The 25,220-nt window shown below is 36.5% G+C and overlaps 2 protein-coding genes and 1 long non-coding RNA gene across 9 annotated transcripts; all 3 read left to right on the top strand.

Moving 5' to 3' along the window:
• The first annotated feature begins 3,419 nt into the window (after positions 1-3,419).
• Positions 3,420-11,211, top strand: LOC110894866 (eukaryotic translation initiation factor 2D). Its single transcript, XM_022142094.2, has 8 exons — positions 3,420-3,665; positions 4,832-4,943; positions 5,617-5,807; positions 5,901-5,995; positions 6,683-7,081; positions 8,087-8,195; positions 8,970-9,612; positions 10,860-11,211. The coding sequence occupies exons 1-8, from the start codon at positions 3,531-3,533 to the stop codon at positions 10,982-10,984; spliced, it is 1,809 nt and encodes a 602-aa protein (XP_021997786.2). The 5' UTR covers positions 3,420-3,530; the 3' UTR covers positions 10,985-11,211.
• Positions 11,212-13,340: 2,129 nt separating this feature from the next.
• LOC110894867 (spliceosome-associated protein 49) lies at positions 13,341-15,997 on the top strand. Of its 3 annotated transcripts, XM_022142096.2 has the most exons (5): positions 13,341-13,439; positions 14,824-15,035; positions 15,122-15,233; positions 15,365-15,464; positions 15,729-15,997. In XM_022142096.2, exons 1-5 carry the CDS (start codon positions 13,406-13,408, stop codon positions 15,748-15,750), a joined length of 480 nt encoding a protein of 159 aa, XP_021997788.1. In that variant the 5' UTR covers positions 13,341-13,405; the 3' UTR covers positions 15,751-15,997. The 3 variants fall into 3 exon arrangements, with proteins under 3 accessions (XP_021997788.1, XP_021997789.1, XP_021997790.1); XM_022142097.2 differs by lacking the exon at positions 15,365-15,464; XM_022142098.2 differs by lacking the exon at positions 15,365-15,464 and having other exon boundaries at positions 15,122-15,222.
• Positions 15,998-19,877: 3,880 nt separating this feature from the next.
• LOC110894868 lies at positions 19,878-23,446 on the top strand. Of its 5 annotated transcripts, none has more exons than XR_002566783.2 (8): positions 19,878-20,260; positions 20,562-20,618; positions 20,716-21,595; positions 21,670-21,722; positions 22,075-22,222; positions 22,710-22,778; positions 23,020-23,160; positions 23,250-23,446. It is a non-coding gene; the product is annotated as an uncharacterized LOC110894868 (long non-coding RNA). The 5 variants fall into 5 exon arrangements; XR_002566782.2 differs by having other exon boundaries at positions 19,880-20,260; positions 20,716-21,078; positions 21,253-21,722; XR_004880744.1 differs by having other exon boundaries at positions 19,883-20,260; positions 20,716-20,822; positions 21,253-21,722.
• The last annotated feature ends 1,774 nt before the right edge of the window (positions 23,447-25,220 follow it).

Consider the following 25,220-nt stretch of genomic DNA (forward strand, 5'->3'; position numbering starts at 1 on the left):
AAACAAACCCCTCACGGCCCGCTTCACATATGGTGGTAAGTTTACGCGGGCCGCGCACCATTCAAACTCCAGAAATCCTTGTTTAGTTGATGCGGCCCGCTTGGGAATGTCTTGTAAGCTGAGGCGGCCCGCCTGGGCACTCCAGAACTGCTTTTTCTGACTTACTTTCGCTCACGAACTCCCGGTTCTTGACCCGACAATTTCTCTTGTCATATTTCACTCGTTTCTTTCACGTTTCAGCTCCAAGTACCTGAAAACACAAAACAATCAAAAGTATATACATTCTACCTAAAACCGATACTAAAAACGAATAACCAACAACTAAAACTAGACGCAAATACCGATGTATTTTCCAATACATCAGGAATCCCACAAGAGTATTTTACAACTCGTTTTACAAAACATGATAAATATTGTGTCATAAAAATCCATAATAATTAAAATTAGTTAAATATCATTAAGAACACTAATATGAATCAATGAAAATGTAGGTTATATAATCAATTAAATCTTAAAAAAATGTTATAATCATCTCTAAGAATGTTAAAAAAGAATTCCGTAAACATACTTGGTTTCTATTTTTCGTAAGTCGGATTTAATAACCAACTTAAACTCATAATCAGGTTTGAATTGAATAGTCTCCTTTGGATAATAACACCAAAACCACCACCACCACCGTGAGAACCTCAACTACCACCATAAAAAACCGAAAACATAAAAACAATCGACTCAGATCTATAGATCATCATCGTCATCGCAAAAGAAAGAGACTCAGATTCAAACATCCTCATTGTCATCATCAACAAAGCACGGCTCAGTGCCGCTACGGCTGCAACCGGAGTTGCCATGCCAAGTAGCGCGCGGGCCACCATCATCACCGGCTAAAACACTCGCATGCACCAAGTGTCCAAAACGGGTTCATCACCACCGGCCGATGGCTTGGCCGACCACCACCACTGGAATCTAATGCTTTAGAGAAAGAGAGTGGGTGTGACTTTTTAAACACAACACAACCCAAACCACAACCACAAAAACAACACACGGTTTTCTCTTAAACAACAATGCACCCCAAACTTGCAAATTTATAATGGTTCGTTACAGTTGGCCTAGTGCTTCACCCACCGCCTTCATCACCACCGACCGACGACTTCTCAAACCGTAACAAACAAAAACTGTCGGGCAAAGAAAATGGGTGTAAAGATTGGCTAGTAACAATAGGTATATGTCGACACCAAGACTAAGAAGGACGACGGAGATCGGCGGTGAAAGCCACTATCACCGGTAACAATGGTGTCATGTTTCTAGAGAGAAATAAAGAATCTGGAAGTTAAGAGAGAGAGAGAGAGAGAGAGAGAGAGAGAGAGAGAGAGAGAGGAGTGTTAAAAGGAAAGTGTGTGACTTTCTAACCCAAACCACAAAATTACAAAACATCACATAGTTTTGAGTTTAACTGTCATACAACCTTTATTGCAAAGAGTACAAGCAACATTGCATAGCAATGTTACTAATTGATATTATATAAATTATGTCCAAAACCTTTTTCGGAATTTTCGTGCCTTTTTTGTCATAAAAATCACACGAATCTAACCGTGCAGTCGGTTTGCTAAGATTGTTTGCAGATCAAATTTTGCACTCAAATACGTTTAATACCGAATACATCAGCTGGTTAAAGTTCCACCTTTTCAAAAACAGTTCTTCTCGAAATAGTAATCCAAAAAGCTTATCCGAAACAGTAATTCGAAACAATAATACCCGAAACAGTCCGAAATAGTCCTTATCCGAAACAGTACGAAATAGTCCTTATCCGAAACAGTCCGAAATTGTGTATCCGAAATAGTTGCTATCCAGAATGCCTTTCGAAACAGTGTATCCGAAATAGGATGATCCGAAATTAGAAGAGATTATGCGAAATCAACAATTATGATCCAAAATAAACAGATACGATCCGAAATCAACACTGATGATCCGAAATCAATAAAGATGACCCGAAATCGATGAATGATGATCCGAAATCCATACTGATGATCCGAAATCCCTTGTTCTTCAAGTAGTCTTCAAAAACTCCAAAATTTGAAACCCTAGAATAGCCTCCAAAATACGAACCAACCTCCAACACCTCCTAAAACCCTAGTTTTCTGTAGCAAACAATTCTGAAACGAGTCGATCAAGAGCCTAATGCTCTGATACCAATTGTAGGTCCCTTAATCCTGATCTTTTATAGAATTATCTATCTAACCTAGAGTGCGGAATCCTCTAGATCAGATTATCACAGAAAATCATAGAAGAAGAAATCACCACAAACTGATCTTTAATGATTATCTATCAAACTTGTTACAATCAATCAAGATCCCTACCCACACAAATTCGTCCAAGCTTCTCTCTCACGAATTCTCTCTCTAGTCTCTAGTGATTATGGTGATCAACCTAAACCCTAATACAAAGACTTGTTTATATATGACAAGTTTGCAACATGGGCTAGGGTTACCACATGGGCTTCGAACTGGGCAAGGCCCAATTCGCCTCCATCCCCCCTATGTAGGTTTGGTTTGGCCCAATCACTACAAATTAACTATTACAAATCTAAACCCACTAACCATTTATCGTTTTACTAATTACAAGATATCGAAAGACCCAAATCTAAAAGTTGTTGTCACAAATATGCACTAACAGTTTCCGCCATCGATTGGGTGTGACATGTGGACACACCCCCACTCCTTCAACCTTTCACCGACCACCCTCCACCCTCTCCTAAGTGTCCCTCGTTTTTCCAACTAAACACTCAAATCGAATTTATAGATTCCTTCTTCTCATCCTAACAACCTCAATTCGTCATTCATCAATTTCCTCCTTTAATTTGCCCAAATTTGCAAAAAAAAAAAAAAAAAAAAAAACTGACTGAAAGATAGTTGCAGGTTGTCGGGGGAATTCGATGGGTGGAAGCTTCGTTGGTTATGGTGGTTGGGGTATATCAAGAGATGGTTTCAAACTAAGGTTGTTGCGAATTCGTTTTATAACAGAGAGTTCTCGAACCCTCCCTCTCCAGTTGTGGTTTTTATGGCGATGTAGTGTGGTTTCGATTGTTTACCCATCCACTCCCACCACCTCCGTCTCTACCCCCACCATGTTACATATCAAACAAGAGAACTTAGCTCAAAAGACTAGCCTGGTGGGTGAGAGAGCCCATTTGGTTGCTCATTAAACCAATGTTGGACAAGTCTCATACTTTGCAATGGTTTTAGCACATAACACACCACCTCCGTGTCTCCCCCGTCTGCTCCCTTTCGAGTTCTCCTTGTCTTCATAATCCGAAACAACGATTATGGAGGTGTGTTCTTTAAATACAGGGTCTCAATACGTAAAACAGAAGAATTTGAGGGACTTGTAACGATAACTAATACATAACAAGGGGAAATTAGGTAAAGCGCCTCCAAAGCGATTCATCATCAGCTTCACCTTTTCATACCCTTGGTTTTCTGCTGTCAGACTACTGACCGAACAACACAATAATCCAGAGCCATTTCAATTAAAAAATGTTCAAGAAATCAGTGGAAGCAAAATCACAACAACGATTATCGGGTGCTGACCGTAAGAAATTGAAGCGAACAATCAAAGACCGCTTCCCCAATGCTTCCGATTCCGACCTAGACATCTTAATCCCCCCTAAGGTCTGTTTCTTTTTCGGTAATCAATTAGCTTTTCTTTTCCCTTCCTTAATCTTAATTGCAACACTTCGTTATTGTGGTGAATCATGATGTTGTTGTTTGATTCTGTATTGATTCAATTGTTATTTTAGTTGAATGGAGTAGTGGCTGCCTGAGTTGAATTGGTTTGTTTGTTAAACGAAACTGTAGCCAGTAAAGGATTTTGCCCTAACAAATTGGTGTTTGGATGTGTATTATTGTCATTTGGTTATGATTTTCGCTTTTGGAATGTCTACAGACAGTTTAATTACAGTTAAAGATGGAAACTGATGATGATTGTGTTAAATGTGAAAGTATTAGTCATTATGTGACTTAATTTATTGGGTGGGATTTACATTTACTCGGTACGCTTGTTGCTGTTGTTGTATTATGTGACTTGATTATTGAAGTTGAATTCGCTCCAACGTAAGAAAAATTTGATTATGCGAATGTGATTCTGATTACGTAAGAGTTTGCCGTTAAAAACGTTGCTTTTTGTTTACATATTTTTTTCGAACAATAATATTTTACACCCAAGTACCACCAAACGTTGCACTTGCAAGGATTTGGACCCACACCACTTTTGTGAGGGTATAGTTGTCAATGGCGGTCGCTATAGCCAATAACATAGCGTATAGGTTGAAGGTCGCTACAGGGTATGTAGTCATAAATAGCGGGATTTCAGTTATTTTTTAATTTTTATTTTTTTCAAATGTAAATAGCAATTAAATATAGCTATAAAATAGCTGGATTTTTAGGTTTTTGTTAAATATACATGTAAAATAGCGTATCTACCAGGGTATTTTAATATAATATATAATATACATATAAAAAAATAATTTTTTTCTAGTGTATCTCTATTTATAAAATAGCGCCCGCTATCTATCGCTATTCGATATGTAGCATATAGGTACCTTATTGGTATTGTCGCTATTCGCCATTAACAACTATGTGAGGGGCAAGCATCATACCACTAAACCACTTTTGCTTACATATGATGTTTATTTATGGTTGCTCGGAATATAGTTTCCATTTATTTCATATAGTCTGTATAATATAGTTCTTAAGGAAGTAGCATTTATAACTAGTTTGTAGAATGTAGTTCTTAAGGAAGTAGCATGTATAACTATTTTATTTTGTTTTTATTTTAGGTAGAGATAACTGTCTCAAAGCAGCCAAACCGTGTTCTTATCTACAGTTTGGAAGGTGGATTGCCAATGTTCTTTGATGTTGATAGCAGAGGCACAACTATATTTCCAACAGGTATACAATCAGCTATTTGTAAAATTGGCAAATATTTAAAAGTTGTTCATGTTAAAGCATCTACAATCATTATGATACTATTAGCTACTTAAATTCATGATTTAAATTTTTAAATTTTGTGATCTTGAAATTAATGCTTGGTTACGATGCCATATAGGGTCTCCTTTTTATTCATATATATATATATATATATATATATATTCTAAATAATAAAGGAAATAAATGTTTTTTTATGCATTGGACTGAGGGTAAATTAGTATGACAATTTGTGAACTTGTATGTGTTAGTTTTGATTACGCATTCACTAGGTTTACGTTACTTAGGTTTTTTTTTCTCTTTTTCCTGTGTCAATTTTGTGTATTTATTACATGGTAATATTAAGCATACGTTCGTACTCTAAACGTATATATGTTGAGTCTACATTTTGGGTGTTTTGTGTTACTTTCTATAGGTGGCCTGATTTTCTTCTTTTGTTCTTTTTGTTTGTAAATGATCAACATATTCATGTTAGAAGCAATCACTCTTTACTAGTTTTTTATATTATTATATCAACTTTTTACTTCACCGTTTACTAGTTTTTTATATTATTATATCAACTGTTTACTTCACGAGAACATGTAAACGGATGAGATATTTTTGGCTTTTTCTGACATTTATAATCTTAAAAACGCAGTTTATGCACTATGGAAGGTTCCGCATCTTCTACCTGCTTTCATTCTAAAAGGGGGTGAAGTGTCACGTTACGTAATCGGAGGGGCAGATTTGATGTTTCCTGGCATCCATATAACTGCCGAGGGTCTCCCTGAGTTTTCAGCTGGTGAACCATGGGCTGTTATCGTTCCCGGTAATCCAGCTCCAATTGCTGTAAGTTTCTACCCTTTTCTTCTTTCATATTTTATAATACATATAGATAATTGATATATATAATAAAGTATTTTTATTTTTTTATCTTGATAGGTGGGATCTACCTACATGAGTAGCTCCGAGGCTCTAAAAGCCGGTCTTCGTGGAAAGGCTTTAAAGATAAGCCATCATTACCGGGATGCACTTTGGTAATTATTTCACAAAACTTATCGTTTTTAAAAATAAAATGCCATTTTCGTCCCTGAGGTTTGGCCAGTTTTGCGACTTTCGTTCAAAGGTTTCTTTTTCCGCACCTGAATCCAAAAGGTTTGAAATCTTGCCATTTTCATCCGGCTCGTTAACTCCATCTATTTTTCTCTATTAAGTCAGGGTATTTTGGTTTTTTGGTTAACTTAAAGGGCAATTCGGTCTTTTGGATACTTGTACATTATGCTAAATGCTTGTACATAAAGTGAAAAAGACCGAATTGCCCTTTAAGTTAACAAAAATAGCAAAAATACCCCTTGACTTAACAGAGAAAAATGGATGGAGATAACGAGCCGGATGAAAATGGCAAGATTTCAAACCTTTTGGATCCAAATGCGGAAAAACAGACCTTGGACAAAAGTTGCAAAACTGACCAAACCTCAGGGGATGAAAATGGCATTTTACTCTTATTTTAAAATATCAATCTAATTTATTTGGTAAAAGCTATAGGAAGTTGTAAGCATTTTGATCATGCTAGACCCATTTAATTTTCGAAAATATAGCTAATTAATATCGACCCGTTTTTAGGTCAATGGATCAGGGTGGCTTTCTATAGACATAACTCGTTGACATGTAATCCTTTAGGGGATTTATGTGACTATATTTATTTTCTATGAAAATCTTGTCAGGGAATCAGCTGAAGCCCGATATGTGCCGAATGCTGGCTTTCTAGAAGACGTCGTCTTCGAAGATCCTTCTTTAACGACTACTTCTCAGCAATCCGATACTGAAGTCGCCAGTGATCACGATAATGATGCGGATAACATAGAATCAGAGGTGGCTATGAATGACGCAGATGCTAGCCATGCGGATTCATCTTCAAAAACGGAGTCAAACCCGAATGTTGACCAACAAGTGACTACTGATCTTGGTGATCTGAAGTTGACGGAAAGTGATAAGGGCGTTACGGAGGAGCAAGTTAGTCTTTCGGTTGAGGATGTTGATGCACTTTTGGATAAATGTCTTCTGCAAGCTTTTTATACAACACTCAAGGATAAAGATCTTCCTATTGCTGGAAGCACATTATGGTAAGAATTAAGTGATAGTTTCTATTGCGAACTTATGTTATATGTGTGTGTGCGCTTGTGATCAAAGTGTCATACAAATTTGTTTAAGTGCTTTAACTTTTTTATAGAGTAAAATGCCATTTTCATCCCTGAGGTTTGGCCAGTTTTGCGACTTTCGTCCAAAGGTTTGTTTTTCTGCATTTGGATTCAAAAAGTTGAAATCTTGCCATTTTCATCCGACTTGTTAACTTCATTCATTTTTCTCCGTTAAGTCAGGGGTATTACGGTCTTTTTATAGACTTTTTTTAATAAATTAAAAACACTATAAGAAATAAAGATCCACCTCTGTTGACTTTATTTCTTATAGTGTTTTTCGTTTAATAAAAAAATGTCTAAAAAGACGGTAATACACTTGACTTAACGGAGAAAAATAGATGGAGTTAACGAGTCAGATGAAAATAACAAGATTTCAAATCTTTTGGATCCAGATGCGAAAAAACAAACATTTGGAAGAAAGTCGCAAAACTGGCCAAACCTTAGGGACGAAAATGACATTTTACTCTTTTTACATAACAAGTTTTTCACTTAACCGATTTTATTGGTATTTTTTTTGCATTTTTCATCCGACTTGTTAACTTCATTCATTTTTCTCTGTTAAGTCAGGGGTATTACTGTCTTTTTATAGACTTTTTTTTAATAAATTAAAAACACTATAAGAAATAAAGATCCACCTCTGCTGACTTTATTTCTTATAGTGTTTTTCGTTTAATAAAAAAATGTCTAAAAAGACGGTAATACACTTGACTTAACGGAGAAAAATAGATGGAGTTAACGAGTCAGATGAAAATAACATGATTTCAAATCTTTTGGATCCAGATGCGAAAAACAAACATTTGGAAGAAAGTCGCAAAACTGGCCAAATCTTAGGGACGAAAATGGCATTTTACTCTTTTTATATAACAATTTTTTTACTTAACTGATTTTATTGGTTTTTTTTTTTTTTTTTTTTTTTTTTTGCATTTGTAGGTCGAATCATGTCTTACCTTGTAGGCCACCTGGCACCGTGCTGGATATTAAGAAGTCGTCACACAAAAAGCTATCTAAGTGGCTACAATCAAAAACTTCTCAAGGACTGGTAATATACTTTGAACGCTATTCTTTTGAGTAAAGTACACAAATGGTCCTTGTGGTTGACCAAAATTTTGGATTTGGTCTCTAGCTTTCCAAAAGTACACACATGGTCCTTGTGGTTTGCATTTTGTAACACATTTAGTCCCCAACCTTTGCCAAAAGTACATGGATGGTCCATATGGTTTGCATTTAATACAGATGTATGTTTGTAAATAATTCATGAAATATTGTGTTTTTATAAAGAGTAAATTACAAAAATCGTCCTTTATGTATGTCACTTATTGCAAACTATGTCCTTTGTCTTCAATAATTACAGGAAACGTACTCGATGTTTGCAAACCCTTGCAAGTTATGTCATTTAGCCCTAACTCAGTTAATTTTTGTGGTTAAATTTGACCAAATAGACCCAACATGAGGGTATTTTTGTGGTTAAATATGACCAAGTGGACCCCACATAGGAGTAAAATGACCAAAATACCCTCATGTGGGGTTCATTTGGTCAGATTTAACTACAAAAAAATAACTAAGTTAGGGCTAAAGGACATAACTTGCAAGGGTTTGCAAACACCGAGTACGTTTTCTGTAATTATTGAAGACAAAGGACACAGTTTGCAATCAGTGACATACATAAAGGACGATTTTTGTAATTTAGTCTTTTATAAAATTTGGAAAAAAGGAACATACAAGTGAGTAATTCTGCTTTTGTATACATACATGCTTTTGTATATATAATAAATTCTGGTATCCTCATCTCATGTTGTATTTACATCACTTTCAGATTTCATCAAAAGAAGATAAGCATAAAAAAGAAGTTATGGTTTTGACAATAAATCGCAAGCATCCCGATTACACATCTTTCAAACCTGAAAAGCAGCAAGTCGAGCAAAAAGAACAAACCGTTGACCCCGTTAACGAAACCAATACCAACAACCGTATGGAAGTTATAGAGATTTACAAACCAAGCGTACACGTAAATCCAATTTTCACATCAGTGGGAGCCGATACCCGCCAACTATATACTCAATCCGAAGCAACCGAAGTCGTATTCGCTTACATCGAAAAAGAAAACCTGGTCAAACCGACAAATAAGTCAATCGTGGTGTTAGACGCGATTTTATGTGACGCGTTATTCAAAGGAGCTATTAAGAAAGGATCAACGTACCCTTCGGAGATACATAAAAAGGATTTGGCGCCGACGTTTGTAAACAGAATGCAAGCGCATCATCAAGTTACTAGAGGAAAAGAAACCGTTGTAAGAAAAGGCGGGTTGAAACCAATGCAGATTATGACTGAACGAAGACAAGGAAATAAGAAGGTTACGAAACTTACGGGAATGGAGTCGTTTTTGATTGATGCGGAACCTTTGGCATCGGAATTGCAAAAGAAGTTTGCTTGTAGTACGTCTGTATCGGAATTGCCAGGTATGGTTTAACCGAAATTATGATAGATCGTTAAATGTGTAGGGGTGTTAAATGGGTTGTGTTCGCGGGTTGAACTCGGAAATTTGACACGAATCTGAACACTAACACCGTAACACGACATGTTTAACACCATTTTATTCTGTTAAGCATATTAATAGTCCAAAATTACAAATTTACAACAAAAAATGCAAATGTATGTAAATTGAGTTGCGTTTAAGTTTATGTCATATCTCTTTCTATTTGGCATAAAATAAACAATAATTTTAAGTTATGACCTGAAAAAGTATTTAAAAAAGTTATAAAAAGGGTAAAATGGGTCAACACGCAAATTCGCTCTGTGGACCCTTGACTTGCTTAGCTAAACGTGTTTGCAGCGCGAGCTTCGCATGTTGACATGAACATAATCCGTTTAACCGGAATTTTGGATACTCTATAATTACAAATTTACAACCAAACACACAAATGTGTATAAATTAATTACGTTGAAACTATAAAACTTTATGCTCTTTTCTCTTTTATCTTCAAGTTTTAGCATACAATAAACAATTAGTTTAATTTATGTCAATTTTTTTTTTACATTATAAAAATAAACGGGTTAAATGGGTCAACCCGCGAACTCACCATGTCAACCGAACAATGACGGTCAGCTAAATGTGTTTGCAGGTTCGAACCGAAACTGACCTAAACTCGTTTAGACTTAACCCAAACCCACGAATTTTCATGTTTTGTCGGAAATTCATACTTTAAATATGGAGTATGAAAGCATTTTTTATAAAATGGAATTTGACTATTTGCCCATGCTAACAATCTACTAGTTTCTGTAGAAACAATTATAACCATAGTTGTCAATACTCAATAGCGAGCGTAGCGATCGCTATAGCGCGCTACGTAGCGTATAGGTCTAGGCTCGCTATTAGGTTTGTAGCAATAGATAGCGATAATAGCGACAGTTTATTTATTTTTTTGTTTTTTTAATATAAATAGCAATTAAATATAGCTATAAAAAAGCTGGATTTTCGGTTTTTGTTAAATATACATCTAAAATAGTGTATATACCAGTGTATTTTGATATAATATACAATTACATATAAAAAAATATTTTTTTTTTCTAGTGTATCTCTATTTATAAAATAGCGCCCACTATTTATCGCTATTCACTATGTAGCATATAGGTACCTTATTGCTATTTGTCGCTATTCGCCATTAACAACTATAATTATAACCTTTGCAAATGCTTTTGTAAACAGGGAAGAAGGGACATGAGGTTTTGGTTCAAGGTGGGGTGATTGATGTTCTTGCAAGATATCTAGTTGAACAATACGGGATCCCGAAGAAATATATCGAGATTCTTGACAAAACAGCCAGGAAATGAATACCAGCACTGGCTGTTATGCGGTATGCCCTTTGGCGGTCTTTGAGTCATGTCACGTTTCTTTGTCGGAAGTTGGCTGACATGGTATGCCCGTTGGCGGTTTTTGATTCATGTCGTGTTTGTTAATCGAATGAAACTTGTGATAGTTTTTTCTATGAGTTTCTTATAAGCTAATACTTGTGAGTTATTACATAATGAGGTTTCTTAAACAGCAGGTTTATAAGTTATATTGCAACCAGAGTATTTAAATAAAATAATTTAGAGCATGCAGATGGGACCCGGGGAAAACTGGCCCTGACCAGAAACACCCTTTCCCAAAAATATTCACCGATTGTCACCGAAGGCTTCATCACAGACATATTATATTAGGATGAGCTTGATACCAACAGGTACCGAAAATCCCCTAAAATAAGTACCAGTACCTGTACCGAAAATCCTTAAAAATGGGCTCGGTACCGGTACCTGATACTAATTCTAGTTATTATCGAAACTGGTACTGACATTCGTTTTTTAGGTTTTCGATCAATGTTAAGCGAGTGTTGATGTTCTTTTGGACATATCATGACTTCATTTTTTTAGGTTTTTCTTTCCATTACCAGCAAGTGTCACTATAGTAACAATCCAAACTGATACTGACCGAATCTCCACCGCCTGGCACCGGGAATCCCACTACTACCTGTGATACGAAACAAATTTGTAATCAAGCAAGATCGATAACAAATTTGTAATCAAGCAAGATTGATAACCCTATTCAATTTATGGCTACCAAGTTTCTTATGTTTAAGTACCATATTAGGGTATTACAAACCCCCAATTCTATTTGCAGTTACATTTAAGGTCCCTATACTAATATGACCGTAACAACCTGTTAACTGGAAGTAAGACTGCGGGATATGGGGCGAGAGTTTGGGCGTGGGTAGCGGGAAAACGCCCAAGCCACCACCCCGGGTGGGCATGGGTTTCGGCGTGGCCCTTGGGGCATGGGTTTCAAGCCAGGCGTGGGGCGGATTGGCCATCCTAGTTGGCTGAATATCATTGGCTCACCCGCCACGTCATAGCGGGCCATCCCAAAAGTTTTGAATTTTTAAATTCAAACCGTTGGCTTGGCCAAGCGGTCACCCCAACCGGTCACCCAAACCCCAACATCCTCTATAAATACCCCCAAACCCCAACCGGGTGGTCCATCCCAACCCCCACCATGGTCCCAAAAATTCGACAAAACCCACCCGCTGCCCCAGCCGGTCACCACAAACCCAACATCCCACGAACCCGCTATGGCATCCTGGACCCACCACGAAGAACTTGCCCTAGTCACAAGCGTCGTTGACGCTATGAAGGGGCGGCCACCGGGCCAAACCAAATATTGGCCGGAAGCTTTCGCGGCCTACCGACTAAACGTCGGTAACGACCGCCACAACATGAACGCGTGCCAACATAAATGGCGCGAGCTACGTCCCAAGCTCGACCGTTTCAAGGCTTACTACGAAGCCATTCCCGGGGGCGAGTTAAGCCACGAGGACCGGGTGGCGGTGGCGAACATAGAGTTTCGCGGCAAGGAAAAAAAGGCGTTCGACAAGATGGACCTTTTTGAAATTTATTTAACGCTTTAGGTTTCTTATTTTGTAATTTTTAGGTTTATGTAATTTTATAAATAATGAAGTTGTATGTTTTTTTTTATAAATGTTTGTGTGATTTTTTTAAATTTTGTATATATATTTTTTTTATAAACCACCCTGCCACGCGGTGCACCCAACCCAAGCCCAACCCACGCCCCACCATACCCCGCGGACACGTACCAGGCAGTTGGGGGGGGGGGGGGCTCGCATTCCACGTGTCATCACCCGCCCCAACCCACGGCCAACCCAAGCCCCACCATACCCCGCAGTCTAATATATTTCCATATAATATTAAGAGTAAACTGTCAAAATGGTCCCTGAGGTTTAATCACTTTTACCACTTTAGTCCAAAACTCAAGCCTTTTGAATCTAGATCCTTATTGTTTCAATTTTGTTGCCATTTTCATCTAAAATCAAAATCTTATCAGATTTTTAGTTAACATCTAACTTTTTGTCTTTTTCATCCCTATCAATGAAGGGCAAAATGGTCAGATTTTTTAATTTGTTATAATAAAACGTTAAAAGACCATTTTGTCCTTCAATAAAAGAGAGGAAAAAGACAAAAAATTAAATGTTAACTGAAAAATCTGGACATATTTTGATTTTGTATGAAAATAACAACAAAATTGAAATTACAAAGACCCAAATTTAAAAGGTTTGAGTTTTGAACTAAAGTGAAAAAATGACGAGGACCATTGACAGTTTACTCTAATATTAACTTTGAAACAGAAAAACTGTAACTAGCAGAGCTTTTATTCTCCACCTTCTCCGTCATCGATTCCGTTTATCTCATCCGCCGTTGATCATGTCCTCCGATCCTAATTGCACTGTTTACATCGGTAACCATTCACCTACTGCAATAATTAGATTATCACTTCTTCAACGATCACAGTTAATAATTCTTATTGTTTCACTTTCTGTTTCAATTAATTTGTTGATTCATGAATCACGATGATTAAGATATCGGATTAGGTATACGATTATCTCCAAATATTTCTATATAATGTTAATATGAAACAGAATGAACTGTAATTAGGGCAAGTTATTGATACATGATGAATGTATGAGGATTGTAGAATTTTTTTTTTTTTTTTGATTTGATGTATAACACAATATTCATTTATGAAATGTTCATCTGGAATTCAGATTTCATGTTTTTAGGAGTATGAAAAATGTTGAAATGTATGATTGGAAGTTAGAATTATGTGTTTTGATTCAAGTATTCTAAGTGAGGATTTATTGTTTTGTTTATTAATTATAACCACTTGTCTTTGTTGAAACTTGTTTAGGAAATTATTTCTTTTACAATGTAAAACATTGTGATCAGGTACTGATAAAGTCATAGTGATGGTTGGAATTCACATGGTTTGGTTGGAAACTGACCGGAATTTAGAGGTTTTGGCCGGAATATACAGGTTTTTTGCCGAAATCTGGCCGGAATCGCCGATTTTTTGCTGGCCGACTAGGCCCGACTAGGTCTGACTAGACCGACTAGGTCCGACTTGGCCCGACTAGCGATTAATGGCCCGAATAGGTCTGACTAGGTCCGCTATAGCCGCTATTGACAACTGTGGTGATGGTTATCTCCTAGGCACGGTGTGTGCGATAGCGCGTTCAACTTTGCGTACACGCAGTCTTATCTTTTTAGGAGTATGGGGATTTTTTAATTATACGACTGAAAATTTGAATTATGTGTTTTAGTTCAAGTATTCTAAGTGAGGATGATCAACTGTTTTGTCTCTAACTGATAATCACTTGTCTTTGTTGAAACTTGTTTAGGAAATCATTTTCATTTATTGAAAATTAAGAAATGATTTTAATTAGAATGTAAAACATTGGGATCAAGTGCTGATAATCTTGGTTATATTCTAGACACAGTGTGTACAATAGCGTGTTCAACTTTGCATACACGCCGTCTTATCTTTTTAGGAGCATTGAAATGTTTGAGTTGTATGATTGAAAATTTGAATTATGCGTTTGGTTCAAGTATTTATAAGCGAGGATCGTTTTTTTTTAACCTATAATCATTTGTCGTTGTTGATACTTGTTTTGGAAATCATTACAATTAGAATGTAAAGCATTGTGATTAGTTACCGATAAACTTGGTTATCTTCCAGACACAGTACTGCATACAATAGTGCGTTCAACTTTGCATACACACGGTCTTAAATTAAGGCAAAACAAACCTATTAACCTGATTTTTATAAATCTTTCTTTGTAAAGGTAATTTGGATGAGAGAGTAACCGATAGGGTCTTATACGATATCCTTATTCAAGCTGGACGGGTAGTTGATTTACACATTCCACGGGATAAAGAAACTGATAAACCGAAAGGTTTCGCATTTGCGGAATATGAAACTGAGGAAATTGCAGATTATGCTGTGAGGCTTTTTACCGGCCTTGTTACCCTTTACAATCGAACCTTGAGATTTGGAGTAATTTATTACATTCTTTATAATTTGATTTCCATTATTATTGTTTTATTTGAGAACTAATAAATTCTTCTTAATAAAATGAACAGATCTCCGGACAAGACAAGGCCACCCCGAACCTGCAAGCAACATCTAATTCTCCTTTTAGATCAAGGCACCATGAAGATGCGGAAACAATCCCTTTGTCACGGTATGCAAACGGTAATATATTTTATTGCTTGATTTTTCGTTTCACTTTTATGTTTCCACTCATCCATATGAATTTGATTACTTCTTCTTCTTCTAAGTGGCATAAAATACGGTTCATGACAAAGTTGTTATTCAAATCACAGTTTCGCGCGGTGTAAATAAATCACATGTGGACCATGAAAATCATGACCATCGAAGAGGTTTTGGGACAAAATGGGATGGTATTATTCATTCTAGGTCAAGGTGATATGATACGAAAAGCCCCCAATGTTATGCTCCTTAACAAACAAACTAGTGACCGTTGTATGTTGTGGTCAACTCAAATATTAGGGATTTGTTAATGACCAAAACCCATCTCTCTAGTATGTGTAGCACTAGCTAGTGGCCTTCACTTGGTTTAGTATCGATATTTGGTCGATTGTTAACTTGTTGTTGTTGTTGTTATTGTTGTTGTTGTTGTTATTAGTTATTTGCACATTTTGTGATAAATTCTCTCTTTGTGCATAGATTGGAAGGAGAGGAAGCTTGAGGTGCTTTTATAACTAAGTTTTTATCGATAAACATCGCCGGTCCAACATTTGTGTAATGCCAATTGGAGGCAACAATTTTGAACTATTTACTTATAAATGAATCGATTTTGGTTGTGGTTTATTGTTAAAACGCCACATAAAACGTTAGGTAGAAGGGAAATTGGTCGAACATATTGCAAATGACCGAAAGTTGTTTCTAATGCTACATCATGTTAAATTGTTTTAGTTCAAGAAACTAAGGGGCAATTCACAGTTGGAGTTTGTCGAACGAGTTGGAATTTGTAGGAATTAGAATTATGAGGTGTTTGTTTGTAAATTTGTCAGGGTACCGTGCATTTACCCTTTTTTCATGGGCATACACCGTTGAAACCCGAACCACCCATCATATCCTTAATACTCTACTATTGCTGTAAGCCATCTTGTAGACGGGTGCGAGACAAATTAATCAACGAGTTTGAACAATATTTTAACATTGGGTTATATTGTTGAAGCTCTCACCTCTCCTTTACAAGACACGCACCAAGGCGCTCTGGTGAGACATATGCTCCTCACGCATATGCAAGGTGGCTGGCTTCGTAAGGCATCAGTAAGGCAAGCGCCTCGGCCCAAACAGACCGTAGACGCATTGACTATCACCTGGTGACAAAGACTGACAGACAAGGGTTTGCAACTAGGGTATTTGTCTCTTTGTCCTCGGTCCTCTTAGTCGGTCAGTCTTGGACCTCTTAGTCGGGTTGGATCATGGGTTGAGCCGGAACGAAAATTGTTGGTTATTTCAAAACTGCATGGTCCGGAAAAAAAAATGGTCAACACTTTGATCGCCAACCAAATCCATTCCATTTTAATTCTCATGGTTAACAATTCCAAATCCAAAAAAATTAGTCCAAAATCCAAATGCATCAATACATCTAAAATATTATTAACAGTTTGAACAATTCAATACCATATGATACAAAAAATACCTTTAAACTAACAGAAAAAGTTAACCCCGTTAGCCATTTGGACTAACACCAAAAGATAACAAGAAACATGGGGACAAAATCCAAGATTTGGTTCAAACCACAGGACTTTGCGTGTAGTCTACTAAGTTAATCTCAAGAATTGCAATTTAAAATAAAATAAACATAACCACACATTATATAAAACGCAAAATATATTATTCAGATAACCCAAAATCAAATAACATGTTTCAAAACATTTAAACATGAGTGTCTAAACATCTCATACTGTTGACTGATATAGGAAATAGTCAAGGAAGTAAGTAGAAGCAGAATGAGTTGAATTAAGTTGTAAACTACGGTTTGATATGAGCAATCTAATTTCAAAATTGTATGTTTTTCCTTCAAAATGGCATTAGTCCTTGACTCTTGACTTTATTGATTTGAATTTGGAGTAAAGTGCAATTAGCGTACATGCGGTTTAGGGGCGGGATCAACATGAGCCTTCTTTTTCAAAATCTCGCATGTTGAGTCCCAGTCTTTTATTTTTTTACACACGGAGCCCTTCTCGTCAGCATATTTCGTTAGATACCTAACGGAATATACTGGGATTGGGGGGGGGGGGGGGATTATCTATACACCTTCAACTCAACCCATTTTCTAATCTCTCTCTTCTCTTCCACCACCGCAACACCACCCCAATTCATGTTTACCACTAACCTCCGCCGTCTTCAACCATTGAACACTATCCATCCTCACCATTGACACCCACAGAGAGCCAACACCCACAACCACCGGCTCCACTGTCCCCCATTTTCACGCCACCTGTAACGACCATCACTACCCCTCTCCTCTGAAACCACCCGATTATCTTGTTCAACATTATGAGTACTTAACCTGAATCATCTTATCCGTAAGTCACATTTCTACCTACATCTCGTTATACAAACACTATACATAGTACTGATCAAAAGAGAGAACATACATGTATGTAATTACATAGCTGCTTTAACTATGACCATTACCATAGTAGTCAAACCTACTTAAGAACTTCTAAGTATAATGTTAATGCTTTCAAATTATTTGTTAAACGTTTACGCGGAAATCGCTAATCAAACACACGAAGAAAACTTAAACTGAAGAAAGCAACGATGAGGAACAATGAACTGGAATTAAGAACCAAACACTTATCTATCTATTATTGAAAACAAGAATGAGTGTTGTGATCATACAAATGAAAACCCTTACACTGTTATTAGCTAACATCTATATTAACAGACTATTAACTAACCTCAACTAAATAGAGTTAAATGCCATTTTAGTCCCTGTGGTTTGAGCCATTTTGCCAGTTTAGTCCAAAGGTTTCATTTTTAACCTGTGGGTCCAAAAAGGTTTCACAGTTGCCATTTTAGTCCACTGGGTTAACTTCATCCATTTTTTCTGTTAACGAGAAGGCCAATTCGGTCATTTTATATGGCTGAATTGCCCTTTTAGTTAACAGAATTACATACAAAATGACCAAATTGGCCTTCTCGTTAACAGAAAAAATGGATAAAGTTAACCAAGTGGACTAAAATGGCAACTGTGAAACCTTTATGGACCCACAGGTTAAAAATGAAACCTTTGGACTAAACTGGCAAAATGGCCGAAACCACAGGGACTAAAATGGCATTTAACTCCAACTAAATATAACAAAAGTATGGTCATATTAACTGTTGTAGAATGCTTATATTATGATTCACACCCTTAAACTTACTTAAACGAATTATTAATATGGTTGACCAACATTGAATGCAACGGCTCAATCATTGAAAAAAAAATTCACCTGATTGTTGTCTAGTCAATCATTGAAAAAAAATTTCTAAATCCGCCACTGCTCAAGAAATGTAAAAACCTAGAACCGAAGAAGGATTTAGTGCTCTGGAGATAATGATATCTATGATAAAGTGCGACCTTCACTAATATGCTTAGTTCTTTCATGAAACACTTGGTTCATTGACAAATATACAACCCCCTAATTGTCACACAAAGCTATTGCATTGCCAACAATAGCCCCTAGGTCAGACACAAATCGTTTCAACCAAATAGCCTCTTTTACAATTTTAGTAAGAGCAATATACTCTGATTCAGTAGTAGATTATGCCACTAAATGTTGCAGAGTAGCTTTTCAACTTACAACACTTCCTAAAACTTTGAAAAACATACCCCGTTATTGGTTTGCCCTTATGAAGAAGCAAAGCCTGCATCAATAGAACCAAGTATAACCTTGTTTTCGTTGTTGTCTTTTCCAAAGATAAGACCAACTATTAGTAAGTACCATTGAGATACCTCATAATCCACTTGACAACTTCCCAAGGTAACAAACAACCCTGGATTAGCTAAGAATATGCTAACCACACGATCTGCGTACCTAATGCCATGTCATGTATAAGGGGATGGGGGTGGGGAATATTTTCCCCGTGATAGAGATGTTTCACGCGTGAAACAAACAAAACTTCCACCGCCACCAACAACATTCACGAGTGAAAAAATTGTTTCCATGGAAAACTTCACGCGTGATGAAGGAAAGGATGTGAGTGGGTGTAGGGGTTTATTGTTGGGTGTTGTGAGTGATGACCATTGCCACTAAAAAAGGGTGTGAGTGATGAAAAAATGGTTGATGACATGGCGGAACTTGATTGGGTGTTGTAAGTGATGAGTGATCACCACCCCCACCCCCCTAAGCCATACCCAATGCCATGTCATGTATAAGCCATTAAATACATGAGGCGTACTACTACAATAGCATAAGGAATATCTTCTTATCTCTTTACTAATGTGTGGTAAAATACACGTATTTGTCCCGTGTAAAGTGTATAATTATTGTATAGTTTTTATTTATTCTTTTTAGTTTTTAGTGTTTTATTATATTATTTTGTGTTTTGCCGGGTCCCGGTGAAAATGGAGCGAAAACGAGTAATAAGGAAATAACCAGCCAGTCGAGCAGAGTAGGATGCTAGTGGCCGAATTAAAATTGCTGCTATTTTTTTTGTGAGTGGGCCGAGGCCACTATCTCTATTTTATAAGTTAGAGTTCTGCCACAATATATATATCTATAATATTATAAAAAGGAGAAGTAATGTACAAAAATGTAATTTGAGTAGGGGTACACATTTTTAAGAAGCATGTACAAGTGACTGTAAGCAGGTAGAAGTGGAAGTTCATCAGACTTTTAAGACGCTCCATGGGTAGGCTAGGAATTTCACCCATGAACCCTAATATCCGATTATATAGCATGCAAATGAATCGTCTTGCAATTGCAATTGAGACGTGAAGATCGAAAGATTGAATGCGAATAATGGTGGGAGTCTCCAGGTTGCAGATGAAGCATCGTATGTTTCAATTTCATCTCAAGTTCATCATGGTTAAACACACAAGACACATCTCACCAATTTTGAATGCCGGAGCAACACAAAGTTTCGACAACAACACTGATTTAGACTCTTATTTGTTTGATTTCTTCAATTTCATCTCATCAATCCGACCACCTGCTTAGGTTTTCCTCAAAAGTACATCATGGCGATGGAATCAGGTACGCTATTTCGAATTCCGTTCTCAAATCCCTTTACTCTAACATGTATCCTTCATAAATTGATTTGTTTAATATCATTTATTGTTTGAATTAGCTCGTTATGCTATAGTTAGGGCTATATTTACGGTCCCTTGTGTTACCTGAACTGTGGATTATCTGTGTAAGGTTAAACTTAAAGGATATATGATATAGAGAGGGGTTATATATATGTGATTGAATAATTTGTGAGTTATTGTGAATGAGTGCTTACATCGTTGATTTTTCGGGTGGACGGTAACTTTTTAATGCTGATATATTGTAGGCAAAAGCAGGTGTCAAGTTTCAGACTCCGGCATCGAACTCAACGTTGAACATGGGAGTGAGTTTTAGTTTTTTTAACAGCCCCATAAAGTTTCATTGTGAAGTTATTTTTTAGTGCGCGAGTTGATTCTGAATTTGATGTACTTTTGTTGCAGGTTGATCCTGTTTTAGCTGGGTTTCGCTTGACAAAGAATTCGTTGTTTGTTCATTGGATCTTCTTTCTGGACTGACTGAAGGTTATGGTAGCGGAATAGAGAGTCTGGTATTCACTTTTTATTATCTATTATCCCCATTTACTATCTAAAACAATTAATTCGAAGTGGTTAAATAAGTTTAATGATTGGTGCGATACAAGGGTCGATGAAGATATTTTTGAGAGAATAATTGGTGCTTTATATATATATATATACAATATTTGCTTAATGACCTGAAGGATCAGAATAGACATGAAGGCGTAAGTGTCAAATTGGTTGATAATCTACATAACAAGACCTTTATCTGATGCTGACCGGGTGAAGGTTAGCCTTTTATCAACTGTAAACGAGCTGAACCGAGACCGAGGTCGCCTAAGCTCGAGTTTGGCTATTTTTTATATATTGATCATTTTTTTAATTTATTTATATACATTTAAAATTACTATTACTATTTTGATACATTATGTATATTTCATTGATGCGTTGGTGACCGAACAGGATTTGAACTCTCAGATCGGCGCGACTCTCTGTTTAGCTGCGGCTTCGATGGCGCGCCGGATCCCGATCCGGTTTATTTGAGGATGGTGGTGAGGACTGAGGATTGAGAAGTTGTTGAAGGTTGACGATTTTAAGGCGAAAGCTGCTTTGTTGACGGTTTTAGGTAGTGTGATTGGTGTCGGTGGTGTTCTTTCGAGTTCGGTTATTGTGAAGAGTTTGGTGAGTGTTTTGGTTGGGTTTGTGGTGAAGAGTGAGGATTGGAGTGTGAGGAAAGCGGCCGCTGAGGCGTTAGAGAAGTTGGCGGTTGTAGAGAGGGATTTGTTGTTGGAGTTTAGGAGTGAAGGTTTGATAACATCTGAGGCGAAAAAGTTTGGTGCAAGTCAATTATTATTAACAATTTGTTTGTCAATATTGCAGGTCAATGCTTTGGAGGTCATTTTCTAGCTTGTACACTATACTCGATAATACATGTGAGTTATTGATTTGAAGGGCAAATTGGTACTTAGTGTTATTTCTTTTTTACATGCACATACACCATACTTGATATTTATATTTTCTTGACCAAGTTAACGGGTCAAAAGGGTATTTTGTACACTGATCGAAATGGGTCGGATTGCTCGTGTATATCGAGTATAGTGTACAAGCCAGAAAGCGACCTGGTTTGAAACCCTAAACTCTTTATAGCGGCGCATTTTTCCATCCTCCCTCTGGTTTGAAAACCCATCATCGTCTTATTTATCATCTTTCGATTCATCTATTAACTGGCTGACACGAAAGGAAGGATGAAAAATCAGTTGGTTTTGATAGATATTGCTTTTGCAGAACTGAAGCGGGCCTCAAAGACGATGTCTTCATCATTTGTGGGTTCGCTAAAGCGATTTGGGGTAGGTGTAATGGAAGAGGCCCCCACTATAGTCTGCAGGCCCATCATCTCTCATATCCCTTGCATCAACACAAGAGACTACTACGGGTACTTGTTTACTAAATACACTTTTGACTCTTTCAATATGCATAAATTAAATATTTTGTTTTGTTTTTCATCCAGGCAGCAAATTTTTGTTTACATGTCAAAATCTCGTACTAATTGTCATCTTCCTCCCTAATGGTTACTATGGGTCCCGGTTAACAACTGTTACGTCTGAGGATAATTCATTGCAATAGCCATTCAAATGTTATAATCCAAAAGTCTTAATTTTTAGGACTCCTCATTTTTAACTAATATGCAATTTGCGTACCTAAGTAAAAAGGATATCTTGAGTATATTGGATTTTTCCTATTTAGGAAACAGTATATTTACTTGATTATCGATTACTCGATGTCTAGAACTGAGATTTACAATACTGAGTAAGAATGAACACTTTATTATCTCATATTATCAACATAAGACACTACACTTAATACCTTTCTTTCATGATTTTATTATCACACTAAATTTGGATATGTTATTGTGATGGTAGGTGACAGAGCTACTCTTGGTCGTATTAGTAATGTTACTGAAGTGCCTGTCAATCATAGGGGCGAAATCAGTAAGTCTTTTTTTCACATTGAATAGCAACAACCTTATCTTTTTTAACTTGTTTCTACTTTTAACCGAGACCGATCACTATTTGCCTATTCATGGAGGAGCACATGCTTTTGTTGAACAAGAATCTGAACAATAGATCCTTGTCATTTGTATAATTCATGAATGGAGATGTACACACGACATTTATATATTGTCACACTATTTTGAGTTATAAATTATAATAAACTTTTGTGATGTTTTAGGTGGTGGATCTTCTTGCACCTTGAGGAGGAAATATTGGTTTTTTTAGTGGTCCTGGTGTCGAAAAAACTATTATTATCGTGGAGCTTATTAACAGTGTTTCCAAGGCCCATGGTACACGTTTTATCACCATAATTTGCTTGGTACTTAGATTTTATATTTTATTGATAAGTTTCATCACCAAAATTTGCTTAACATTTCTTATATAGCATTATTTATTTTTGATTACTAGGTGGTTTCTCAGTAGTATTTGCTGGAGTTGGATAATGAACCCATGAGGGTAATCAATTCTACAAAGAAATGTTGGAGAATGGTGTCAATAAGCTAGGTGACAAGCAGGTATGTGTAGTAGAGGCTTATGTTATATGTAATGTGTTGACTACTTTTGGCTATTTATCTAATAGTTGTACCTTATTGTTTGGAGGTGAATCTTTGTTCTTTATTCATATTTATTGTTAATTTGTATTTTAAAGCATACTAAAAACATATGAAATTTTTTTATGTTTTTTAAAGTATTGAAATTGTGGGAAGCGGGTTTAGGGGATGTTGATGGTTATGGATCAATTCACTTTTATAATTGCTCTATAATATCTGAGTTTTAGAAAATTTTTGGTTTCAAGAATGAGCTGCAGAGGAAGTCAACGAGGATACAGGGTTTAGATATTCTTGCAAATATGAATGCACTTTGATTTTCCAATCGCTCAACTTTGTTTTCTTGAAAGATTTTAGTTACTTAGTAAGGACATCATAATTGAGTATGATATTAGTCGGGACACCCGCCGCAACGCGCGGGCTTTCCCACTAGTATATATATATATATATATATATATATATATATATATATATATTGGATAATCTATTACTCGATATTTGAAATCTTGAACCATAGGTGTATCCACAACCTTACTCTTATCTAAAGAAGTTAGTTAACACCTTCTTTATATAAAAGCATTAAGTAAACTTTAATAGTTTTTGACTTCTATCCTATGGATTTCCATACCCAAAATAATTCTGGCTTCACCTAACTCTTTCATATCAAATTCCCTCATTATGAACCTCTTTGTTAATGTATATTTGTGTCTGTAATTGTGCGAATATGATAGATAGAATCTGTACTAAATATGTATATATGTGTGTTTAAACGCATGGAACAATCAAATGGATGAGAGATACGTTTGATTGAGTGCCAGTTTGGGTTTTGAGGTTTTGAGGAAGATCGAGCAATATGAAAATTGCGTTAAACCAAAGTCAGATGTGGTTAATGTTGAAATGGAGAAGCTATAGTGATGGTTTCAAATTTGTTAATTCTTGTGAAGATTGTAGTATAGCCAATCAGAGGATCATGTCAGAAACTGCGTAGACAAATTTTGATTTTGGTAGAGTTTTTGAGACAAAACCGAGACTTATTATAGACAGTTGAAAGACCGAGACTTTATCAGTTGCCGATCAGTAGAAACAATTGATTGGCGTAAATATAGCCTAGGAAGAGGGGACGATAGTCGACTGAGCTTGAGTTTCTGACTAATTGGATATGCGTAATATGAAGGGGGAAGAATGATACAAAAGCATCAAGGTTTTGGTTTCGCTGCAAAAACTCGGATCAAGAATTCTGCAAGCCTAAAGCACCGGTCAAGGGGGAATATATTAACACATGTAAGATGGCATCAACAAATACGTGACTGAAGTTGCATCATATTAAGCACAACTCCCAACTTTGAAGTTCAAGATTCAATAGCAACAGACAAGGGGGAATATGTTAATGTATATTTGTGTCCGATGCCGTGCGAATAAGCTAGATAGAGTTTGTACTAAGTGTGTGTTTAAATGCATGGAATAGTCAAACGAATGATAGATACGTTTGGCTGAGTGCAAATAGTTTGAATATATCAAACGTATAGGTCATGGACTATAACTAGAGGGGCCATACGTTTGAACTTGATAAGTTTCATTTGAAGGAAATATCACACTTGATTCTCCCAGATCTTAAAGATGTAAACTCTTTTAGTATATCAATGAAATCTATGTCGACTTGATCCTATCACGTTAATATCTGCCGTATTGAGTTCTACCTATCGAAACTTCCGTCTTGAACACGTTTAAACACTAAGCGTTAGGTTTTATCGATCTGTTTCACGTTATTTTACTCTTTGTAGCTACAATCTCTGCCTTGTCTCTGTAAGCTATTAACATATCATCCACATAC

Source organism: Helianthus annuus, chromosome 2 (assembly GCF_002127325.2).
Source record: "Helianthus annuus cultivar XRQ/B chromosome 2, HanXRQr2.0-SUNRISE, whole genome shotgun sequence".
Lineage (NCBI taxonomy): Eukaryota > Viridiplantae > Streptophyta > Magnoliopsida > Asterales > Asteraceae > Helianthus > Helianthus annuus.

Bases quoted from the DNA above. Each gene is read 5' to 3' on its own strand.
- LOC110894866 (XM_022142094.2), top strand. From the start codon at position 3,531: ATGTTCAAGAAATCAGTGGAAGCAAAATCACAACAACGATTATCGGGT. The intron at 5,808-5,900 runs GTAAGTTTCTAC...TTATCTTGATAG, and splicing joins GTAATCCAGCTCCAATTGCT to GTGGGATCTACCTACATGAG. The intron at 8,196-8,969 runs GTAATATACTTT...CATCACTTTCAG, and splicing joins CAAAAACTTCTCAAGGACTG to ATTTCATCAAAAGAAGATAA.
- LOC110894867 (XM_022142096.2), top strand. From the start codon at position 13,406: ATGTCCTCCGATCCTAATTGCACTGTTTACATCG. The intron at 15,036-15,121 runs GTAATTTATTAC...TAAAATGAACAG, and splicing joins ATCGAACCTTGAGATTTGGA to ATCTCCGGACAAGACAAGGC. The intron at 15,465-15,728 runs GTGATATGATAC...CTTTGTGCATAG, and splicing joins ATTATTCATTCTAGGTCAAG to ATTGGAAGGAGAGGAAGCTT.